The sequence below is a fragment of the Anas acuta genome, chromosome 4 (assembly GCF_963932015.1).
Source record: "Anas acuta chromosome 4, bAnaAcu1.1, whole genome shotgun sequence".
Classification (NCBI taxonomy): domain Eukaryota; kingdom Metazoa; phylum Chordata; class Aves; order Anseriformes; family Anatidae; genus Anas; species Anas acuta.
This window is the reverse complement of record NC_088982.1, coordinates 12,446,527-12,471,245: the sequence shown is the minus strand read 5'-3', so window position 1 is coordinate 12,471,245 and position 24,719 is coordinate 12,446,527. Positions and strand designations below refer to the sequence as shown.

Genomic DNA, 24,719 nt, shown 5'->3' with positions numbered 1-24,719 from the left:
TGCAGTGGTCATTATCAAGTGTGTTTATCAAGGAAATGACACCCCTGAGAGTTGATCAATATCCGATCTATTTAAAGCACAAATATTAACTGCATTAAAAGCTTTAATTACCCCAGAAGGAAAATCATCACCCATTCATAGCTTTCCCTCACCATCTTTTTTTCCTAAGGAATCAAAGAAATGAGAGGACGTACCTGTATAAGCTTAAACTGATAAAATATTTTTTTTTGCTTCAGAAAAACGATGTTTTCTTCCATTTAAGATGCAGGCTTTACATATGAGAAATATTTAATATATTTTTTATAATTTTACATTTTATTTGCATAACTATTGTACTGTTAGTTTAGCCAGATTAACTATCAGATCTTGAATATGCACAGAAAGTATCATGGTACCAACACAAATGTCCTTTGATGTTGAATGACTCTGCGTACACTAATGTGTACGACCCATGTTATAGATTATTTACCTTTTACAAAGCTGCAGAACTTGAAATATTTGGGGCACTTGCTGTCAGGAAATTTTGTCCGTTCTTCCATTTTATACAAATGGCATAGTCTGGCCATCTGTGCTGAAGTTCTACAGCTTATGAAACATGACAAAAGCCTGCTGTCCTGCACCCTAATTTTTTTGCCCTTAAAAGGCATAATAAAAACCCTGAAATTTTAAAAAGCCAAAAAGAGCAACAATAGTTAAAATTGAAGGAGCTGGACAATGATTCAGAAGGAGAAAATATATTGTCTTGGTTCATTGCAACTGGTTCACACATAAAATTATAAAATCGCTATGAAAATTGAGTTTTGCCATCTCATAAAGGTGTTGTTGAACTAAAAAATGATGAATGCCTAACTGTTTTGATCAAAGGGATTTTTGTAAAGAAATACAGCTCAGGCAAGTAGGAAAGGGAAAATCAATTTCTTTGATCTGTTGAAAAAATTCACTCTGGAAAGTTTTGGTTTACTCACATTTGACTTGATGGGACATAAAACTTTTAATTGGGTTGAGGCAGCCATGGAAGCAAGGCTGATCCATGCTGTACAGAAGAAAAAGTAATGGAAGTAGCAGCCTATTGTACCAACCAACACTGATAAAACATGTCACTGCAGAACAAGTTAGATATTTGTTTGTGGGTAGATAAAGCAATATATTGAACACTGCCATAAACTGCCATAAGCATGTACAACTTAATGAACTTACCAGCCTGCGGATATCTCTCTCACATTCACGTTTTATTCTATTAATCTCATCCTGATGGGACTGATAAGCCATGCGCAGATCAGCAGCTTTCATTTTATCTGCCTGCATAATGTTGTTCAAAGCTTCCTCAAGCTGCTTTTTACCAGATTTCAGCTCCAAGATCTCCTGTTGCAACTTCATTCGTTCACTGTCAAACGCCTTCCGAGCCTCCTCTTTTGCTTCACTTAGCAGTGCTGTCTTCACTTTGTCAGCTGCCCCGTCCCGCAGGACATTGACTGTTGACTGCAAACGCTGAATTTCACCATCTTTGATTTTCACCATTCTTGCTACTTCCTGCTCATGCTGCCGAATCAGTAGCTCTCTGACACTCTGAAGCTCCTTCATTTTCTCTTCATGGAGCTTAGCTTTCAGTTCAGAAACATAGGCAGTGTGTTTGTGCTGCTCCTGCTCCCTTTCTTGCTTAACCTCTTGGATTTTCTCTCTCAATTTACCCACCTGGAACATCAATATAAAATATTGATTAGCAAGTACCTCTACACCTTTAAAAGTCATCAAGGGAGCTTTGTCTTAAACCTTAAAAACTTATCCTGAATATTGAAAAGCAAAGACCGCATACCTGAAATTTCTCTGTTCAGTAAACAGCTAGAGAACTAGAGCTTGAAAAAGGCTATGCTTGTTCCTGTGTGTGCAAAGGAATCTGCTGTGCAGATGTGTTACTGGCAACGAGATCTCAAAGTATTAGGGGATAAAATAAAACCAAGCAGCATCCAACCCTGTCCTTATTTCCTCCATCAACCACCCCAGATTACTCTTATCCACAATCCCTCTATTGTGCCCAACAAGGTGAGAGAAAAAGAAGCAGAGACAGAAGTGTTCATATTTATGCTGTGAAGGAAATGCTAGAAAACCTTCTAATATTCAAAGGGCCATACTTCAAGGATCCTCATAGTGACTTGGATCTTTACATACACTTAATTATTTTATTCCCACAACATCCTTCTGTAGCTAAGAAGCCGTACCACTGTGTTACAGATGAGATCCCCAACCAGGCATAGACTGATTTATCTAATTTACACACACATACTGTCTTAGGGATTTTAGTCCCAAATCCCTACACCCGAATCCACTACTTGACCTAAGATACTTCCTGCTAATAAGATGAGGAGGATAATAGGACCTTACCTTAAAGTATCAGAAAGAAAAAATTGTATTAAAAAGGTGGATTATTATTAGTAGAAACATTGGGGAGGGGGTAAGTAGAGGGAAAATAAAATGAAGTTGATTTTGTATTTCCTAATTTCGTAACCACTTTAATGGGAATGTCCGTACTGGATAAACCAAATTAATTGTTCTTCTGAAAATAATCAAGTCTACTCAAGGGGTTTCAGATCAGACACCCCAAAAACGATGTATTCAGAGTCCCAGACACCTCAGAAAATGTAGACCAGTGACTCTAAGGGCTGGGGGAGAAGTCTTATAGTCCTTTATAGTAATACCCACTGTGATGAAATCTCATTATAAAATGATGCAGGCTGCACGTGAAGCAATGCTTTTTCCAGGTGGGATTAGACATTAATATATAAGGGGAGGAAAAAAAAAAAAAAAAAAAAGAGAGAGAGAGAGAAAGACTTGCTTCTTTATTGTAATATACCAGAAAGTGTATAATTTATCCAATCACACATAATGTCAGTAATAATATCACCTACAACCCCTATAGGAGTGTCAGCCAAAATATGAGCTCCACACATGTTCTGCTACTCTTAAGGGAAGTCAGAGAGAAGCAGAGAAGCAGAGATTTCAAACATTTGTATTTTAACCTTGAGTGGCAATACAAAAATATAAACTACGTAGTGCTTCATGGTAAAATGAGGTTACTGAGCAGCTGGATGTTAGGCACTGCTGCAGTATTCCTAGACTGCTTGCATCTCTGTTATACACAGCTAGGATCTGTAGTCACACAATGGATTTCATTTATGCTAAACTATGGTAAAGTTGCAACTTGCCTCAGATTTTAATGCAATATGGAGGGGAGACCTCTATTAATATTCAGACTAACATTTAATGTTAAGGAATAATTAATATGATTTATTTTTTCACAGGTCTACATTCTGCAGTCATAGAATCAAAGAATATCCTGAGTTGGAAGGGACCCACAAGGATCATCAAGTCTGACTCTTGGCTACACACAGAGCCACCCCAAAATCAGACCTTATGTGTGACAGCATTGTCCAAACACTTGAACTTCAGCAGGCTCGATGTGATAACCATTGCCCTGGGGAGCCTGTCCCAGTGCCCAATTGCCCTGTGGGTGCAGAACCTTTTCCTAACACCCAGCCTGACCCTCCCCTGTCCCAGCTCCATGCCGTTCCCTCTGGTCCTGTTGCTGTCCCCAGAGAGCAGAGCTCAGTGCCTGCTGCTCCGCTCCCCTCGTGAGGGAGCTGCAGGCCTCCATGAGGACTCCCCTTGGCCTGCTCTGCTCTGGGCTGAACACACCAAGGGACCTCAGCTACTCCTTATACGTCTTCCCCTCTAGCTCCTTCTCCATCTTTGTAGCCCTCCTTTGGACGCACTCTAATAGTTTTATGTCCTTCTTATGCTGTGGTGCTCCAAACTGCACACAGTACTCATGGTCAGGCTGCACCAGCACGAAGCAGTGTGGGACAATCCTTTCTCTTGACCAGCTGGTAGTGCTGTGCCTGATGCACCCCAAGATATGGTTGGCCCTCCTGGCCTCTCTATCCTTAATGGAGTCAGCAGCTCCTCTCAATTTAGTGTCATCCACAAACTTACTCAGTATACCTTTACATCCTACATCCGAGTCACTTATGAAACCATTGAGGAGACTGGCTCTAAAATGGAGCACTGTGGAACTCCACTAACGAACCCCACCAGCCTGATGTAACTCTATTTACTATACTATAACCTTTTGAGTCCAAAGAAAAGTAAAGGGTTAAAATATAAGCAGTAATACCACTTCAGGAAACATTTAGAAGGTTTCATTATTTTTATTTATTGGAACAAGATAGGGAGGGAAGATATCTACATTTTCATGTAGATACACTGTGGACTAAACACCAGCTGGGACAGCACTATAATTACAGATGTGGAAAAGGTAACACTTCTGAATCAGGCACTGTCAGACCTGGATATTATTGCACAGGTACTGTTTTACTATTACTAGATGATTCAGATGATAATTCTTTATGAAAAAATAAAAATAATAATAAAAAAAAATCAACCCCAAATGGTAAATCTAGCTACTGGAAATTATCTTCTTTAGATACCCGTATTTTATTTTATAACATCCAGTTCCATTCCTATGGTCAATAACACTAATTTTCAGTGCTTGCATTAGGGTACCCAATTCAATATAAAACAAAGCTAAGCTTATCTACTATCACAAGTGGATGAATTTATAGTCAAATTTTCAAATGAACCAACACTCACAGTGACTTAAATATATTAGTTATTTCTTTACTGATGAGTAAAGAAAATTGCAATGAAATTGAGAAATGAAACCCACGAACAATTACACAGGAAAGCAAATTGTATAATGGCAATTATAAACAAAGTTAGTACTTCTCCAGAACTACAGTAATTTAAAATTAGTTATACTGTACATTAAGTATGCAACTAAAAGGCAGTTTTCAATCTAACACGTTATTGATTGTTACTTCATAAAAGCATTTTAATATGTGAGAAACTGATTCCAAAATTTTGGAGGAGTACTGGTTTACACGAAATGGTATGTTTGCTCAGTGGTTTTCATCTTGCTCTGAATGCATGCCAATGTCTATATGGATTGTTGCTGTCTGTGACAGCACACATTAAACTACTCAAAGTAACTGAGTATCATCACGTATCATCCAGTCATTTCACTTACAAAGTTTTAGCAAGAGCAATGTAAACAAAAAGAATAACAGTCCTTCTAAAATCACTGGATTTTACATGGCACATTAAATGCATATCACTCTTCATGACCCAGTAAAACAGATGCATCCTAATTTTCAAGGTCTTTAAAAAGTCTTTTCTTGTTATTGCTTCTTATCAGAGAAGACAGACAGATCTATCTGTTCAGTCTTCCCTGAAAGCTATGAACTTCTCTCCCTCTGTCTCTCTCTCCCTCACAATATGCAAATCTCTACACTTCTTGCTTCCAGAGCAACCAATGGAATGAAAACAGTAATATGGCATTTTCCCATATACCTTACTCTCAGTTTCAAAATGAACTTAAACACAATTTGTCTCTCTTTAGTTTCCGGCATTCCTTTTTTTTATATTATTATTTTTTAATGAGAAAGCTGTTCTGTTCACAGGAACAATATCAAGCATAACCAGGAAATGAAGCCAATAAGCAAACAAATTCATGCAGGATTTCAGGGCACTACTGAGAGTGTCTGGCTCCATCTTTACTCCCCCTATCAGCTATTTATGCAATTTTAAAGTCCCTCTAAAACTTCTCTGCAAACACACACTGAGCAGATTCATACACAGTAGATTAACTCTACAGGGATTCTACCATCACCAGAAAGATTCCTCAAAACATTTTTACATTTAAAACAAGGGTCACATAGTCTGATACAAACTGATATTTGAAAAAGCATTCAGCATCTCATTCTGTTTCTCTTAAATATTTGCCTTGAATTTATCTTTTGTGTTAGAGATCAACTAACTGTAGGTAAAAGGACAAGAAATAAAAAAGTTGACAAATTATCCTACTGTGTGACTAAACACGGCTTAACTGAATTGCAGCAATATCTACAGCAACATCTTAAAAACTTTCTTCTCTGCAACAGAATATGGTAATACAAATGTGTCATTTTGGAAAGTGTGTAGGGAAGAAAACATTTTTAGTATGGATTCCAGTGGCATGATGAGACAAAACAAAACAAACAAACAAAAAACACACAAAACCACAAAAGAACAAAAACAGTAAAATAAGAACTCTTTGGTACAACTGGGTACACATAAATCCAATGGTAACCAATGCACCTCAAACCTGCTCTAGCCAAGATCATCTCAAGAATCTTAACAATATTTAATAGAAATACTTTGTTCCGGGCCTGATCTTGAATAATCCTGAGTATCTGCAAACTGCTCTGAACCGTCATCTCTCCACAATGCAGGTAACACAAGCTTTCATTGCTCCAAATTCAGAGCCAAGGCTATCTACTCTAAATTAAATTGGAAAAACATAGCATTAAGAGGTTGTATAAACAGAAATATCAAGTGAATTTGCCATATGCTTCTGAAATTCTACATTTGGTAAGTTCATCATGCACAATTCTTTTTCCTCCTTCTTTTCTGCTTTTCGAGGTAGCAAAGAACATCTTCTCCGTATATACCTTCCATTCTGCAGCCGGCTAGAAAAGGAAACTATTGTTGCCTTCATAGCAATCTTCCTACCTCACCAGAAGGGTCAAGGTGTCTAACCAAGCATTTGAACATCAATGAACTGTTGCTAGACCACTTGAAAAGCTCTTCAGGAAAAGTTTTTTTGCATCCACATCAGCCATATTGAAACCGTAGATGTCACCATCTGCTGAATTAGCTTTGCCTGTCTAATCTTTACCAAGGGGGCTAGTTATAACCTACAGAAGGCCGCTATTGAAACTGAAGAGTGATCAGCTTTGCAATCTCTGCATAATACCCATTCACATCAGCAATGTACTTGGAGGTGGGGTGGGAGGCAAGTCTAGAAGATTCATTGAGGACACCTGTTTGGAACAACTTTAATACATCTATTCCAGTACGGAATCCAAGGATAAGGAGGGGAAGTGCAAAGCAACCCCAAAAGCTCTGCCTCTGTGAGGCACTCCACACACTATCACATAGGGAAGCTGAACAGCACCGTCAGCTGCAATCACCATCCCCTCTAACACAAACTCTCGCTTTGGTCTTTGCATCAGAGCCTACTCATACAGCCTTGGGCACTGGGTGATTTACAACTGCTGGACACCTGAAGCTCCTTCTTGGAAGTGACATGGCATTCCAATGAATCTTAGAGCAAGAGAAAATGACTTGGCAACAGGCTAGTTTCAGAATGAAGAGATGATGAAAATACTCAGCGTGGGAAATTCATAACAATTCACACAATTGGTTTGTGTGTCACAGGATAAAGTATCTACCAATTAGATTGCAAAAATTCTGTGCTAAAAATAAATTTAAAACAATTTTGGGGAATAAAACAAGCTAAAAATCTGTATTTTTTAGGATTGGATAACTTTTCAGTGGAATATTAAGCTTGTAATGTAGATGCCTGAAAATTAAGCAATATAGTGAAAGACTACCGGAGAATTCACAGGCCTGATTTAATCTCTTTATTGGAGGTTACAGATTTTCACATCAGTCCACAGCCTAGGAACTCTTCTGGCTTCCTTCCTGATTGCACCATTGCATCGCACCTTCACAAAGTAACAGCTTTTCTCACTTCTAGTTATATAAGATATAAAAGATATATATCTAAGTTATCTACCTGCCCAATACCACTTTTTCTGTCCACCTGCCTCTGCTGCTTCTTTCTTACTCATTGTTCTTTCTCCATAGCAAAAAACAAACAAACTTGTTTTCACTCTTTATTCTGTCCACTTTTGTAATCATCCAGTTCTGGCATATTTGTTTTCAGCAGTAACTCTTTAAAATAAATTAATATACATATATATATATATATCCATCTTACATTTCTATTGTAATCTTTCTTGCCTAAAGATTTTCCACTTCTGATAATCTTTTAACCTCAACTCTCAAGATTATGTGACAATATTATAGAAAATGTGTTTCTACTCATATCTGAAGATATTTTCCTGTTCTGTATTGGTGGAATCCTCTAGAAACTTCTGAAGGCTGCAGTGACTGTCCTCTTATTTCAGATCAAAATAGCTTATATATATAATTTGACAAATTTTAATTACATAGGCCCCACTAGCATTTTAAATAGAATTTTCTTGTGGATCACATTGTAACATCTGACTTTTTTAAGGATGCCTTGCACCGCATTTTCTGTCAACATCTTCCAACATAACAGTATCATAACCATAGTTATGATACTTTCTTGTTGATTCTTCCAATTTAAGTATAATCATTGTTTAATATCTGTCTATCGATGTCTTACTCTGCTCTAATATCTGTTTTACTGGGACTAGAAATTACATTATCATGTCTAGCATATTCAGTCCTTTACTAATTTTGAACTCTAATTGAAGTAACACTATCACATTTATTCCTAATAACTTTCTGTTACTTACTATGTTTGACAGATGTCCCAGATTTTCAAATTTTAGTGGTTTTATTAAATATTAAGAATTTGAATTTATACATCAAGAATACAGAGCTGAATTCAAATGCCCTTTGACTTTAACTGGAAAAACCTTTACACATTGACATACCAATACTTCTGCCATTTCCCTGCCCCAAGACGATTGCCAATTATAACCCCCTACTACCTCCTTGTTGTTCATGAGGCGCTTTACAGTTCAGTAAGTTTATTTGTTTTTCTATACATTGAAGATGGTAACATTCATTTATGTACATTCAGTTTGTCTGGATTCTCAAATCAAAATCTGTATGAATTCTTCCATATGTAGTAACCATAACTCTTTCCCGTTACTTTTTTAATCCTCAGCACATACAGATGTTTTGCCAGAATCATATGCCACTGTCTTTTTGTTTTGTTTTGTTTTTTAATTTCACATATTGAAAATAGAGTTTTCAGAACTTACATTAAATCTCTGTTACACAGAGATTCAGTATCTGACATCAAAGATGAAAAAAAAAAAAAAAAAAAAAGCTAAGAAATCTGGGGAAAAGCATAAAGACTTACAAAAACAAGTTGTGAAATTGTGGTAGCACAGAGACAACTGGGTTGAAATGTCTCATTTATTCTAGCTCTGCAGCCTGTGGGACATAAACTGTATTAGGAAAGGTAACAAATTCTGGTGGGGCTAATTCATTTAATTTAATTCTCCTAAACTATTTTCTCCCTCATGTATACGTGTATATTAATGATTTATCTGAGGAGAAACTTTCTAATTGATGAGAGACGTTACAAATGGAAATTAGACTTAACATATTTCTGTGTGCAGAATACCATTTTGTTATTACAACTCTATAAAATGTACAGTCAAATGCTGAGGACTTGATAATATTCTTCTCTAAATGTTCATGGATCTCAGCATAGGCACTTAACCACTGAACTGATTCACATTTTCCTGAGTCTGGCTACCAACACGATGCTTATTCACTGCATCTCCTTGTGCTTACTGCACAGGACTTTAATGTTCAGATAGGTTGAGTCCTGTCTCCATTCATATTAAAGTAACTACAATTTTTGTACAATCCAGCTGCTCTTATGCCAGATGACCAAAACATGAACAGCAAGAGCCACAGCAGTACATATTCAGAGAACTGCAAGCACATCACTTTTAGATCAGGCATTGTATAAACATGGCGGGGAACAGTTTTACAGGAGAAATTTCTTGGACAGTCTCAACAATAAATGAAATAAAATGAATTTGGAAAACATTCACAAAGTCTTTGACGTCTCTTGGATAACCCCCCCCCCCCAAAAAAAAAATAAAAAAAATAAAAATCACACAACAACAAAACCAAAACCAACCAACACCAGTACTTTGCACACAGAAATATATTACAACTAATTTCCATTTGTGATGTCTCTCATTAATTAGAAAGTTTCTTCTCAGATAATTCATTAATAAATGAATATACATGAGGGAGAAAATAATCTAGGAGAATAAAATTAAATGAATTAGCCCCACAAGAGTTTGTTACCTTTCCTAATACAGTTTATATCCCACAGGCCACAGAAATGTCTTTTTCGCAGCTTTAATACATTCCCTCTTACCTCTGTGTCAATAAAGCCATTTAATTTATTTAGAATCCTCTAGGCACAGTGTTTTTACTACTCTGATACTAAACTGTAATTTCTGTTGGTTTTGTTACTCATTTTTAAGTTGCAATCTAAAGAGGTAAAATCTCTGTAGCTATAATTTAATCATCTTGTCAATCAGGCCTTCACAATCTTACACAGCCAACATGTACACAGATAGCTGTTGCCCTGATGCTGAGAAAGAAGCTTTATGGCCTCAATTCCAGTCAAATGATTTACAACAAACATCACAGAACAGACGCAGAAGAGGTTGAAGATAGCACTTCCCCCCTCCTCCCAGAAATGCATTCATGCAGCAGAACTTACTATAGAGCATATCGTACATTCAGTATACAGTATGTGTATATATAATAACTTCAATACTCAAAAATGCAAAATTATCAAACCATAAAAAGATTAACAAGTAACCAAACTAAAGAAACTGTTGCTAGAATGGATATAAGTAAATAAGCAGACTAGTTTTAGAAGAAGAGTGGTAGTGTTTTGAAAGCTATCCTTCAATCTTCGTTGAATGAGAGTTAAACTTGACACTATTAAAGCATCAAACTTTGAAGCATACCAGGATTAAACTCTTTTTAGTGTTTGTGTAGTCTTCAGTGTGAACACTCAAGATTAATTCATTCTTCTGTCCTGTGTCCAAAAATTATAACTATATAATTTTTGTGCTCTTTCTAAGGTAATTAAAAGGAGATAAAATTCAAATTCTGCATTTCTACATAAAAAGTGATACAGAACAAAATAACTAAACAAAAGAAATGACTAGCCAAAAGTACCAGCACTTTCAATTCTCTTCCCAAACAGAAGCAGATAATAAATAAATTAAAAAAGACACTAATACAATATAATATATGAGCTTATAAATTCAATTTTAGAGGGTTTCAGCCACTGGTAAATTTCATGTAGTGATGTTTTAGGAAGCAGAAGGAGTCTGCCCTGCTCTTGTACTATAGTTTATTCACATAATATGAAAGAAGAGTAGAAGTTGTTAGATGAGGAAGCTAATACCAACATAACTGGATTTTCTCTTCACTCATCAATACTGGTGACCCCTAAGAGACAGGAAGAAAGGATGAGACAGACAGAAGTTCATAGCCTCTGCAGTCTAAAAGGCAATCAAAGCAACAGTAGGAAACAAAATAAAATAACATCAGAATCCTCAAATTTCCATTGTATAAATTGTATCATCCTAAGACCTTTTGCTTTAGTCTGTGCAACAGAAAAAAATTCTAAGTTACCAGAAATTTCCATTTTTCAATAAATGTAGTTTCTCTGATACATGCTGAACCCATTACTTTCAGCCAAGAATTAAGGCTTTATTGTTTATTTTTTCCTCTCTGAGAAATAAATTCTGAAGATTCTATTCACAGGTTTATTTGTTTGTTTTATGAAATAATAAAATGAAATAAAATAAGAAAAATAACACCATTCAAAGCTGAGTATCACATAAGGCTGTTAAATAAACTTGAACATACTGGAGTATTATTTTTCAGGTGTTCCAAAGATGTTCCAAATTTTACACTGATATAAAGAATCAAGTACAGAACAAAGCTATTTCGTACAAAGTGAACACATTTTTAGTGCATACTTGTTCTACTGGCAAGTCCTTGAAACTCTTAGAAATATAGTATCACCAAGAAAAAACAGATAAATCGATCTCTACATGGATTCATCTCCAGAACTGTATTGTGCAAAGTCAAATGCACTAATTGAAATTAATTTACTTATAAAATAGAAATTACCTTATTGGCTTACCATATTTCAAAATGCTACAGAGATACATAAAAGTAAATAAAAAGTAAATATAAAGTTTTATAAACATCACAAACCATATGCACATACCTTGCTTTTTTCCTGCTGAAATTCTATCTGGATGTTGGTTAGTTTAGTTCGTAGCTCCTCATTAGCAGCTTGCAGTGCTTCAGTATCCATATCGGACTTCTCTCCTTTGGAACGACTTTTCTTTGACATAATTATTTTTGAAGTTTCAAATAAAACTTTTGCTCCACACTGAGCTACCAGCTAGTGCCTTCTGCTTTTAGCATTTAAGAATCATGCAGTGTTCAATAAAATCTTTCACATAAATCTCTGCCATTGTGTGTGCTGTTCCTCATGTCCTGAAAGAAACAAAGTAGTAGGAACAGAATTAGACTGCACCATTAAGCAGAATCAAGCATCAGACTTAACATCCTGTTTTAAAGCACACTGAACTATATACCTTGTAGTATACACTATATTGCATAGTGTACTAGACTCAGAAAGCAATAGATGAGAAAAGAAGTTACATAATATTTCATCTTATCCATTCCCATCGTATGCTCACAGAAATAAAACTTTTTGATGATTCTAGCATATAAACATAAATCATATCTTATTCAGGACCCAATTTGAACCACATACAGGATTATCAAGAGGCACTGAGAAAGTCATAAATTAATTGAGCCAAGTGGTGTTTCAGCAGGAATAGTTTACTTCCTATAGTAAGAAGTACCCACTTTTCACATTTATTTATCAGTTACACGGAATTACTCAAAATTATCGAGGAGTCTCACATCAGGATATATGGAAAAAGTATTACAAAGTTAGACAAACATTTTAAAATAATTAAATATACATGCTTGTGTGTGTATGAATTGCATACATTCAGGGTTGATAGTTTGAAATAGCCTAATCAAAACATTAAAGTGGTAGTTTATTTCATTTTTATTCCCTAGCATGCATCTAAGCTTAAAAAGTATTAAATTATTTAAATCAGCTTTATATTCAAGGAGAATATCAGCAGCAAAGAACTCTAATTTCAATAATCAGGAAATCCATGGTTAGTTTGCTTCATGGTTAATTATAAAAGCTTAATCTTTCCCCCCAACCCTATCTCAGCACTACTCTAAGAAGAACTCAGTGATCCACAGGAACAAACTGAGCAACAAGAGCTGTCAATGTTAACTAGTTTCCAAAACTACATCCCCTGCTTGTTTTAAATATCCACATAATTTTCATCATTGAATTCCTGATAAGGCAGAGACATTCTTACCTTAACACTGAATTACATTAATGGGGTGTTATATTTCCAAGAAAATTGCTACTAGTATTCTTTCAAACAATAAATTACTTTTTTCCACCTACAACTACCTGGGAGTTATTTTAGATATTGTACTATAATAAAAATCATGTGCGTTCTTTAGTGAATACATTTTAAGGGGTTAAGAATTCATATGGATACCAACACTCTATTTGGTGGATTCAACTAAATACTTAAGTTTTATTCTCATTTTAAAGACTGGTAAAAACTGAGGAGTTAAATATCTTGGTCAATATATATAATAATATCTTGGTCAATAATATCCATATATAATAATATCTTGGTCAATAATATCTCGGTCAAGTCAGGTGAAAAGGGAACAGAACTAAGGAGGCCACCTCTTTAGTTTGACAACATTTAATGATTCTATGATTTCCACTGAGTTCTGTTATCTGTTAAAAAACAGTTGATAAAAGACCAACTATACCAATTATTTTGTAATGTAACAGGTGAAACCACTGTTCTGCTTTGTAATATTAGATGACTTCCCTTCCAAACTTAATAATCAGTTTATCACACACAATAAAACTTAATCTGTTCCTTAAATTCTTATATCAAGCATTTAGAATACATAATTAATGAAAAATGGGGAATTGAATTAAACTTTAATTTTATTTATATATCAAAATTACATTACAAAACAAATAAGCACTCATACTGTTATTTCATATATAATTGGTAAATCAAGAATAATAAAATAGCAATATTCTTACAGTAACTTGAAACAAGAACTCTTCAGTGCATAGAAGAAACTTGCAGAAGTATCATTCTTAATAAAGGAATTTCATGTTATTAATCTGTAGTTTCTATTATGCTAACTAAAGACTTTTTAATCAATATACTTCATCCAAAATCATTAACTTTATGGAAAATTGGACTTCAAAATCAGTTTCTACTGCTATTTCCTTGGCCAACCTTTAAAGAAAATCTAAGATAGCATAGATGTGCAATCCACTATCTAATAATCATTAACCATTCGGAATGGTGAAGGAATGGTTCCTTATCTCAAAAGCTATCTGGGTTACTCAGATACTATCCAGGAATTATTCCTGCAGTCCTTATTAAAACAAAATTCTTAATGCAGCCAGATCATATATTCCTTAGTTCAGTAGATCATTAATTAAGGAAACCAGACGTGTCCCTTGCCGGTTTGGCTTCAGGAATTTTAACCTCATTAGATCCTTCCATCTGCCCCCATCTCAGTTACAGTTTGACATAAAGAATATTTAAATGATATAATGAGAATGTGAGGTAACTTTGTTTGATGTGGCTAAAACTGACATCCAGAGAACAGAAAAAGAGGTTTGAAATTGCCATGTACATCTTGTTCAGTAACAGTAAGCTCCCCTGATTGTACTATGTTCCCTAGCATATCACGTGCTATACAAAAACATCTACAGGTGCAACACGAACATCAAAACTTACACTTATGCACCTCAGTAGGTGGTCTCTCTGTGAAGTTTTGATGGTGTGTAATTCTGACCTGAAGAAAATCACCTACGTCTCTGGTAAACTTTGAAGGAAAACAAAGCAAAACAAAAACAACCAGTGGTGCTGGGCACAGAAATATTTCCATTTTTACTCTTCTTTATATGCATCTTCCAACCTATCTATTTCAAAAGCAGAAACTATGGAATCACAAAGCCCCTCTTAACTGACAAAGGCACCAAGTCCAGATATATAAGGGTTGCTGCAGAAGAGGATGCATCTTGGCTTCTGAACAAGATGCATCCCGAACAGTGAGTACCAGGATTCTGTGCTATTTGACTAGTTGTGCTTACTGTTTGCATGACTCTAAGGACAGAAAATATTAAACTTGTAAGCACAGCAAGAAAAAGGAAGGAAGAAACATTCTACTCTGATAAAATTTGTATTTTACTGACTCAGAAGCTTCATATAACATACTTATTAACTCACAATACATCCACCACAGTCCTTCAATCACTGTATGAATACAAATAACCACTTTCAGTGCTGTTGAGTGCTACACACTTATTGCAAATCTTAAGAACTTTTGAATATATGCTATCATTTCAAGAGAAGAGGGAGAGAGAGAGAGAAGACTAATGGCCTGTAAGTCACAAGTCACCTTTTCAGCAGTCTCTGGAATATACCAAATACCTGATAGGTAAAGGGACACTTGTAATTCAAAATAAAGAACAGCAAAAGAAATAAACTTGATTGGATTTGAATCAACTATTCAACAGTATGGGGGACTAGTACATGAAAGCCAGTATTTCACACATGAACCAAGTATGTGAACCAATATTTCACATGGTTAAGAAATTATGACTCAATTTCTGTTATATTTGTCATCCCAAACTCAGCATTCTAGCCTTGATTCAATTGGGAACAATGTTATTCAGATTGAATAAGATTTCTGGAAGGTGAACTTGTTACTGAGTCATCTCAGCTGAAGCATCAAGCAAAAGCACAGACAGACAAAAAATGCTTGGGGGAGGAGAAAACAGCTTGTGTCAGTTAAAAAGCTCTCTCTCTGCATACCGCATGGAATCAGTTGCTTCCATCTTAATGTGAAAGAAAATTGTTGGGTTGCGAGTACAGTTTCATTTTAGACTAGGAGTTTTCATTCAGAGAAAGATTTCATCTCTCAAATGCAACACAAAAAACAACAGTGCTAAAATCCGTAGTATATGAAAGAGTTTTACTGAATTTTAGGAAGAAAAAAAAAATTCTTGCAATGTCTCTCACATGCCTCCATCAAAAAAAAAAAATTAAACAAACAAACAAAAAAAGATAGACACATCCAGGCAAGCAATTTTCTGAAGAAATGATACAGAGTGGTACATAAACTGAAGATTAATTATTCTTACCTGAAGCTTCCTGAAAAACAATACCATTTCATGGTTCTTGCACAGGAAATTAAACTGCCATACTTTAGCAACATAACTTATAAAAAGAAGACATCTAGGACTAAGACATAAATAGACATCTGCAAATGTGTATACAGGCACATAGTATTAAAAGTTCAAGTTCATATTATCAATTAACCTAATCATAAACCTTTGACTACACATATTTTTACTTTGAGAACAACAACATCTTGTCCCCTCCTTCAGGTCTGACATGCATTTTGTTTTTATCTGACATACAAGCAAGACAAATGGAGAAATAGAGGACAATAACAATTACTACATATAATAAACCTTACTGCTGAAATTTTCACATTGATTCTACTTTAAAAACAAAACAAAACACTATACCACACCTTCTTGCTAGGGCTCTTACACAACAAATACATTCCTCAATTCATCTATTTCTACATTGTCATTGCCATATCTGTCTAACATGGAAACCAATAGCATAGGTCTGGTTTCTCTTCTCCCCAAGAAATATTTTAGAAAGATTCACTCGGCATTTGTCTGCACAACTATCTTCATTTTCTGTGTGAATACATATTGCTTTTAACCTTCTATTTCCAATTTTAATATCTTCCAAAAACTCAGATTTTTAACTTACAGACATCTTTGCAAGAAACAGAAAGAACTGCAACCCTTAAAACTCTCAAGGATGCCTGAACACTGAACTTTGCCATACTCACCTTTTCAACAAATCTGTTTCTAACATTTTAGCCGTGGGAAAACATTTCTGTAAAATCATTGAGTATTTATATATTCATTGAATATATATATATATTTATAAAATATCTTCAATACTTTTCCACAGACTAAAATTGCTCACTTTAATATATTATTTTTGTAAGGATACTTAGTTACCTTCCAGAAGTTCCCCGAAGGCCAACAGTAATTCATGCTACTGTGTATAAAATACATATATAAATACATTAAAAATAAATTAAAAAATTAATAAGTAGAAGCTTCTTCATCTAGACATTTTGCCTCCATTCAGATTAAGGTTGCCTTTTTTTTTTTTCATTTTAATTCATCAATTCTTTTACAATATTACAAAGCCCTACTGTGGCCTAACCACAATCTTTATTATGCTTGTGAACATGAGACGAAAGTACCTCATCAGTACAGCACAATTCTAAATGTTCAAGAAGCTTTAAATCAAATTTATTACCCTTGCACCTGATAAAAGTAAACTCAGCGGACACAGGTACAATATGGTATCTTCAGAAGTGCTAGTTCATCTATGTTAGAATTTTAAAAATGTGATAATCAGCCAATGGCTGTATGGGAAAAGGGACATTCATAGCTGTCAATGCCCAAGGCATATTTCCCACAAGGTTCGGATGACCTACATTTCTTGCTTCAGTTCTCAGTTGTATGTAATAAAACATGACTGAATGGATAAAAGCAAAAGCATCTCTAGAGGATGAAAAAGAATACTTTTCCAAGCCAAGAAATATAAATCAAAATTATCAGGATGATTTTTTAAGTATACTGTAGACTATATTTTAGTAGACATATCTTAGATACCCATTTGTCAGCTACCTAAGAAATCTATTTCTGTAGCAGTAGAGCTTTCAAGGATTATTTTAAATCCTATTGTACTTAGGGTATTGCTGAGTTTCCTCATCGTGGAACACTTTTAAGTGCCACTTATGATTTTTTTTTCAGAGGATAAATATATATATACATATATATATATACACACCTTTAGAACCAAACTATACAGAAAGCAATCACCAAGAAGCACTAAGCTGTTCAAATTGGTGTTTTGCAACAAGAGCTCATGTTAACGTAATTGTGTCAATCATAGTTGAAAAAAAGAAACATTCATTTTATAGAAACATTTATTTTATTTTATATTTTAGTGTAGCATGAGTTCAACTTTCACGATACCTGGCTTAGGAGGGTCTGTAACAGATGATACCCTGTGTATGAACAGGGTATTTGTAAGTCACTTAACTCTTCTGTCAAGGATTGTAAGTACCATCATTATTTTTTACCATGGCACCTCAGCAAAAGAAATGTGCTAAAATTCTGCACCTCCACAGACTTTCAGAAAATTTCTCATTGGTCCCAAGGATCGGTAGCTGTGTTTTAACATCTCATTACAAATCACCACCTTCCAGGTCCTTACTGTGCAGTTAGTAGAACTGGAATTTGGCAAGCTTCAGAATGAATTTCACCAATATATTCATATTTATTTCAGTTAATTGGTTGCCTGTGTCACGTATGCATCTGCTAAAACACATGCAACAAAAATATGCTTCCAAGTCACTGCATGGCACACGCAAAAAATCTAAGTATTTCAAACTCATTTGAACCCTCTGCACAGACTCGAACATATGTGTACCTACTAATACAACACTGAATAATTATTTTTGATTGGTAGTACTGCAGGCCATTGGATAGCACCCAGTACATTAATGGCCTCATTCTAGTCAAAGAACATAAGCAGCCCATCCAAAAAAAAAAAAAAAAAGGCAGAAACAAAAAGCAAGCTAGCTCTTATTTATTGCAAAAGTATTACAAAGTATGCAGTAAAAAGGAATGTTAGAGCTGCAAAGGACAAGGCAGGGGGAAGGGAAGGAATCACAAATATGTTTAGCCACTAAGATTATCTTGAACTTATGTGCATAATTAAAAAAAAAAAAAAAAAAAAAAAAAAAAAGAAATGGGTTGAAGCTACTTACAGGAGGGACAATATTGTCAGTAGTCCTGGCAAGCCATTTAGAACAGGAACCACAGAATAGCTACACAATGAAAAAGGATTTAAAGGAACAACATGTCTCTGATTTTACAGATTGCTCTGCAGGGCAACTGAAGGACCAGTTCAGAAACATAAGTTAGAATGGGCTATTTACTGTGACTACAGACATCTGTCATTGCCAATGCACCACAAAGCAGCAATAGAAATGCAATTTTGGGTGCAACAACGCTAACCTTGGATATGAGAACCCTGTCTGATATCCTGAAATTGATACATTTCCTCACATCACTACAGCTGCCCATATCAAAGCTACTAGAACATTAGAGAACAAGAAACAAACAAAAACAAAAACAAAATTATCTAATGGGATGGAAAACAAAGGAAATCAGAGGCCTGTATACACTGCAAATGTGTATGCACAGCAACACAGATTGTTCAGAGACATCTTGGTGCTCACTGAGCTGTATAGCTGCCTTACAACACAATACCATAGGGTCCTCTTGCAGAAAAGTAGTGGAAAATGCTGGCTCTATCACAGCCACCCTAGGAGAGCAAGCGAACCTCCACACATATCCTCCCCAGTGCTGTTCCTCCTCTGGCTCTGCTGGCCTCAAGACCCTGTGTAGACGTACTCTGCAGCTCCCTTTCTGCACTACACAGCACTATAACAGACCAGAATTTACCTAAACTTTGGCCTGAATCTCTTCTCAAAATGCTATGAACTTGAACCAGGCCTCTGAGGTAAATAAAAAATATTCATTGGTTTCAATGAATGTTAGATTGACCTCTGTTAACATTTCCTCACTTGGAGCACCAATTTGTGGATTAATCTCTATAATGACCCTGCTAAATGCATTAAAGACAAACTGTCTGAAGCAGCAATCCTGTTACACACAATACTGAAGACAGAAGCACCACAATGGGATGTTCAAACACAACAACAAAATAATAAAACCAGACCCTCCCTCCACAACCTTCCAAAGTCGGCTCTTCTACAGAGCCTGAGCCCTTTAAGGTGCTGGGTTAACTGTAACGGGAGGCCAGCAGCTTAGGGCAGAGCTGTTCCTCTGATCCTTGTGCCAATTCCTTTCCTTTGAGCACATGCAGGAGACCTGACTGGACACCTGCTGTCCAACGCAACCTGTGTCCAGCCTCCCATCCTTCTGCTTGTACCCAGGCTGTGATTCAGAGAGACCCCTGGTCTCACTGATTAGCAGCTCTTCCTTTGAAGCATGGTATTTAAGAGGGACAGGGACAGGAAGAAAGATTAAACTGTAGCACTTCCCAATTAGGGCTAGAGAAATGGCAAATACAGAGACAGACTGTACAGATCCTCATTCACTCCCACTGACACCCTGCAACTTAATCACCCTGTCAAACCTAGGCCTTTGGATTATACTATTGCTTAGTTATTTATCTGAATTTTGAGGGAAAGTTCCTTTGTTGGTGGTGGTAGATTTTTCTTTTTCTTCATTGGTATGTGTTTTCATCATTATCACCATTATTATTACCACTGTAGAGGTTTGGAGTAGTTAAAACCTGAAACCAGAAAAAAAAATGAAAAATTGACAGATGTGTAGGAAACATGCAAAACAGTCAGACTGAAGGAGAGAGGCCCAGATTTTCAGTCAAATGACTTAAAAGAGAAAAATTGAACCTTAGCAAGAGAAAAACTGGGGTATTGATACTTTACAAAATGTTGAATGCTTACTTCATAAATCTATTTTTTTTTTGTAAGTCTGGCCTCTGATACATCTCAGTCAAGTAAGTGTTAAGGAGAAGAACTCAGACTTCTTACAGTTGACAATTATTATCAAGGACTTCTGCCAAACTATGTTGCTGAAGCAGGACACCCCACATTCAATTCTAATTTCTAATCTAACAATTATTATAGTAATGTTTTTATTTTGTGGGCAGAAGATGGGACAAAGGCTTGATGGATTTTGGTTTCTCCTATGGTTCTGTCACAGATTCCTAGTATGACCATGAAAATATCACTTGATCTCAGAAAAATGGATACTACACTTGCATACCTCATATTCTGAGGACAATATTAAAATATGAAGCAGTGAATAGGGATTATGAGAAAAAGGGATTAAGAGAAACTACCGTGAGTTTGCAACAATTGTTATTTGGCAGGGACCATCAAATTTAGCATATCACAAAGCTGCAGTTCCCTCAAAGGATCTATCCAGGAATTCCTAATAGATGTACTTTTAAAAAATTAGTATTTCCTTGAAGATCAAAAACAAGACAAAGTATTTGGGATACAGATTCATAAGATTACATGAGTGTCCCATATAGGACTAGACAAAAAAATAATATCCAAAAATCAGTCCTCTGATGCTCTCCTTATTTCTATAGGTTTTTAATATGTAAAGTAAAATCTTTATATATTCAATTGTTTCTTCTCAATAAAGAATTTGCATAATCCTTCCATGCAGAGCATAATCTAACCACTGCAGTACAGACTAAAGCATTTAAAGCTCTAGTGAAGCAAGACTGCATGCCATCTTATTAACATTTTCTAGCAAGTGGCTTAGATAATTCTCATGTTAGTACTTTAGATACTGTTCTGCAGGTATGTAATACCCTGTTCCCATATCCTCTATTGAGAGATAACACCTTGTTCTGATTGAAGATTTCAGGGATGCTAGATCCTGTGTGATCAGACACCATGCTGGCCAATTCACTGAGCATCCTTCGTGGCTGAGGGAAGTAGTGAACATATTTCTTCACATGCGTGCCTACCAGTGGTGACAAAACGAGGTGACTCACTTCAATTTATTCTTAAAACAGTGCTCTGATAGTCAGCCAGCTAACATTGACATTTCAATTATTGATAATTGAATGATTGTTCATTAGAGTGAACAGAGTTTGTCACTCTGGTTCTGCAGTACAGTCTTATGGAAAACCTAGGATAAAATACTAAAAATTGACATTTCAGCCAGATGTTAGCTTCTTTCCTGTTTTCCCTCAGTTCCATAAGGGAGCAGCAGCTTAAAATTACAGCCAGTAAAATGCACAGCTAGATGGTAATGCACTAAGAGCCTGAAGACAAACTTCCACTTCTTACTCAGATAACAGACAGAGACAAGCATGACAAAGCACAAGAAAAGCACAGCAGCGAATCTTTGTGAACTAAAGACTTTTGTTGCGTAATTGTCTTCCGACATCCACAAACTGGAAACTTCACCACCGTGAGAAGACTACCAATAAAACATCCTTCTGGCAACTGCCAGCAATTTTGATTCAAAGCATGCCAGGCTACTTGGAATGGTTGTTGGCAAGTTGCTCAACAGAAGTACAAAGGTGCCCTCTGGCAATGCTCAGAGTTGAATGTGCTGTCCAGGAGCACTTGCAGAAAATACTTTTATTCAGATATGCATGTCAAAATCATAACGGTAAGGATAGCATCCCTCACAATGCTAATAAACAACCAAACAAAAAACAAATTGACAAGTCAGTCATACATTGGCTTAAAAAGTAACATGCAAAACAAAACCTCAGAATTACTCTGTGACCAGCTACTACGAAATGAGACTGATTGCTGCCCAGGTTAGACTGTATTAAAGTCCCAAGGTATTTTGGAGTTCAGAATGTAATCAATGCACGCAAATTTTAACTTTTCCAGTAAGAAATTTGGGCATCCAAGTTATGTGGGTACAGCATTGGTACCAGTGTATCATACACTGCTGAATGCTGTCAGTCAGGCTATTTTGTTTTATTTAGGGGAATTAAAAAGTGATTTATTGTTAACTCTCAGAAAAACTTTTCTGTATATAACATTTTTCCCTATGTGATTTTCCTTTTTGTACCTATATAATATATATATATATTTATTACTGTTAAGTAAAGATTTTATTTCAGTATTTTGTTTCAGAAAGCTAACCTTTGTTTAACTCAAAGTGAAGGTCTATGTATGTCACCTATGGCTTCCCAGGAGCCTATATGGTTGAAGGAAATATGTTTATGCATATGAAATCCTTACAAACATAACCTCTTTCTTTCCGTGTTTCCATGGTCTAAATGCTACTGTAAATCATCTTTGACTATGGACAAAATTTTCATTCAAGTTTCATTATCACATAAATAGGAGCCTTTTTGTCCAGTTGTGTAAAATTATATTCATGTAATTTTTGCTATCCAGTTTTGTCACTCTCCCAATCTCATCTTTGAGAAGTAGCAGGAACAAGCCTGAAAAGTTAGGGCACCAACAGTGTCTTTGTAGGCACAAGTAGCCTTAATGAAGGCTCTGTGGAGAAATACAGAAATAGGTATTGGCACATCACTCATCATCTCCACAAGTGGAATCTCTGAATAAGATTTTATTTTAAGGTTAAAGTCAGCACAGCTAAGGCAGTAATAATGCAATTTTTCACCTCTTAAACAGCAAAACTGTATTAACAAAACTGTAACAGTTTCCAAAGCAGGAAAGAAAAAAAGCAGTGGCATACCATGGGCATACCATTCCAGAACAGAGCCTCTAATCTAATAGAGCCCACTCCTTACCACTAGCCCAAATAAGAGTCCTATCTGCTGTTTGTCTATTAGCCCACCAGCACCCTGTGGAGTCTGTCTCAGCTCTTTTCCTCACAACCACTAGTCCTCAAAAAGAGGAGAAGGGAAAGGAAGTGCGTATCAGAACAGGAAGAGAAAGGGGAAAAAAAAAAGAAAAAGAAAAAAAAAAGGTGAAATGAAAAGCTGAGTTGCACACAGATCAGGATTCCTTTTGCAAGAAAATGCTGAAACACTGCCTGTTAATGAACAATGTGAAAACTAGAAGCTCTGAATTCTAACCATGGTCTTTCCCTCTAAGGAATATCAATTCAAATGGCTATGCTGCACACACATTTATGTTTTTGTTAAATAGTAAAAACATGGAAGCATCACATCAAAGATTTTCATTAACATTTCCCAAACTTCATAAGGGATTAATGATAGGAAATTAGTAGATGTTTTCTTTGATATGCAGGTCTTCACCAGTAAGTAACTACATAATGAGTCCAGTTTTAGACTGATCTTTGGAAGTTAACTGAAATGCCCAAAAACTCTCCACCTCTCCTACTACCCAATTTCTCTTTTTTCTTGGGTTGTAATAACTTACCGCACACCTGGAAACTGCTGTCATGCCTCTACTAACATTATAACCCACTTTCCTTGCTACTCCTCTTTCACTGACTTCTATTTACTTGAAAAAGTCATTCATGTATGATCTCTAAATGAGGAATATATTAAGTTTTACCTAAACAGGAAATTGTTACCACTGCAGTCTTGCAAGCAGTTTAGCACAAGTTCTTTTACTTGAGAAAAATGGGAAGTCAGCTTTCCACGGTTTCCTGATAAGCACAGAAATATTAAACCGCCGCAATCGAACAGATGGAATAAAGCGCGACTGATCCCAAAAGTGAAACAATACCATAAGACTCAGAAGGACAGTAAAATACTATATACTTTTTTAAATCCCTTTCCACTTTGTTGTCTGAAACAACCATGAGGCAATAAAATATTGCCTCAATAAAGCTTCTGAATGAAGCAATAGAAATATCTCTGCTATAGATTGGAAACTCGTAATTTACATCTCAGTATATTCCCTCACCCCCTTCCCCTACGCATTTCTTAATTTTAAGCTAGATTTAACATAAGTGAAACAGAATATATTTCCTTCCCCTGAACTTTTACTTCAGTTTTAATTGCAATGAATAGTACTTAGGCTAGCAGTGCTGTAGCAATGATGTTTATCAAGCTCGTACACCACTTTGGGGTTGCCAACTAATCTGATGGCAGCCTGTGAATTCCAACCTTCCCTGGCCGTCGTTCCAACCACAACCACCTTTCTCACTTTTTTCCCACCTCTGCAGATTGCATACAGCTATGAAGTCACCCTTGCATTAAAAGAAGGATTTTTGTCAGTTCTTCTTGCCTCTCCTTATCCATGCATAACATCTGCATATTAAC

General features: G+C 35.8%; 1 protein-coding gene across 8 annotated transcripts in view; it reads right to left on the bottom strand.

Annotated features, from left to right (window-relative positions):
* The window catches only part of JAKMIP1 (janus kinase and microtubule interacting protein 1), a 151,278-nt gene that overhangs the window by 70,240 nt on the left and 56,319 nt on the right, over positions 1-24,719 (bottom strand). For 7 of the 8 annotated variants that reach the window (XM_068679882.1, XM_068679886.1, XM_068679881.1 and 4 more), the window contains 2 exons: positions 11,942-12,216; positions 1,198-1,692 (listed from right to left, as the gene is read on the bottom strand). In XM_068679882.1, the coding sequence (XP_068535983.1) occupies positions 1,198-1,692; positions 11,942-12,070 (624 nt within the window). In that variant the 5' untranslated portion in view covers positions 12,071-12,216. Of the gene's footprint in view, positions 1-1,197; positions 1,693-11,941; positions 12,217-14,603; positions 15,069-24,719 lie in introns of those variants that run through there. The other variant, XM_068679884.1, reaches the window with a different exon arrangement.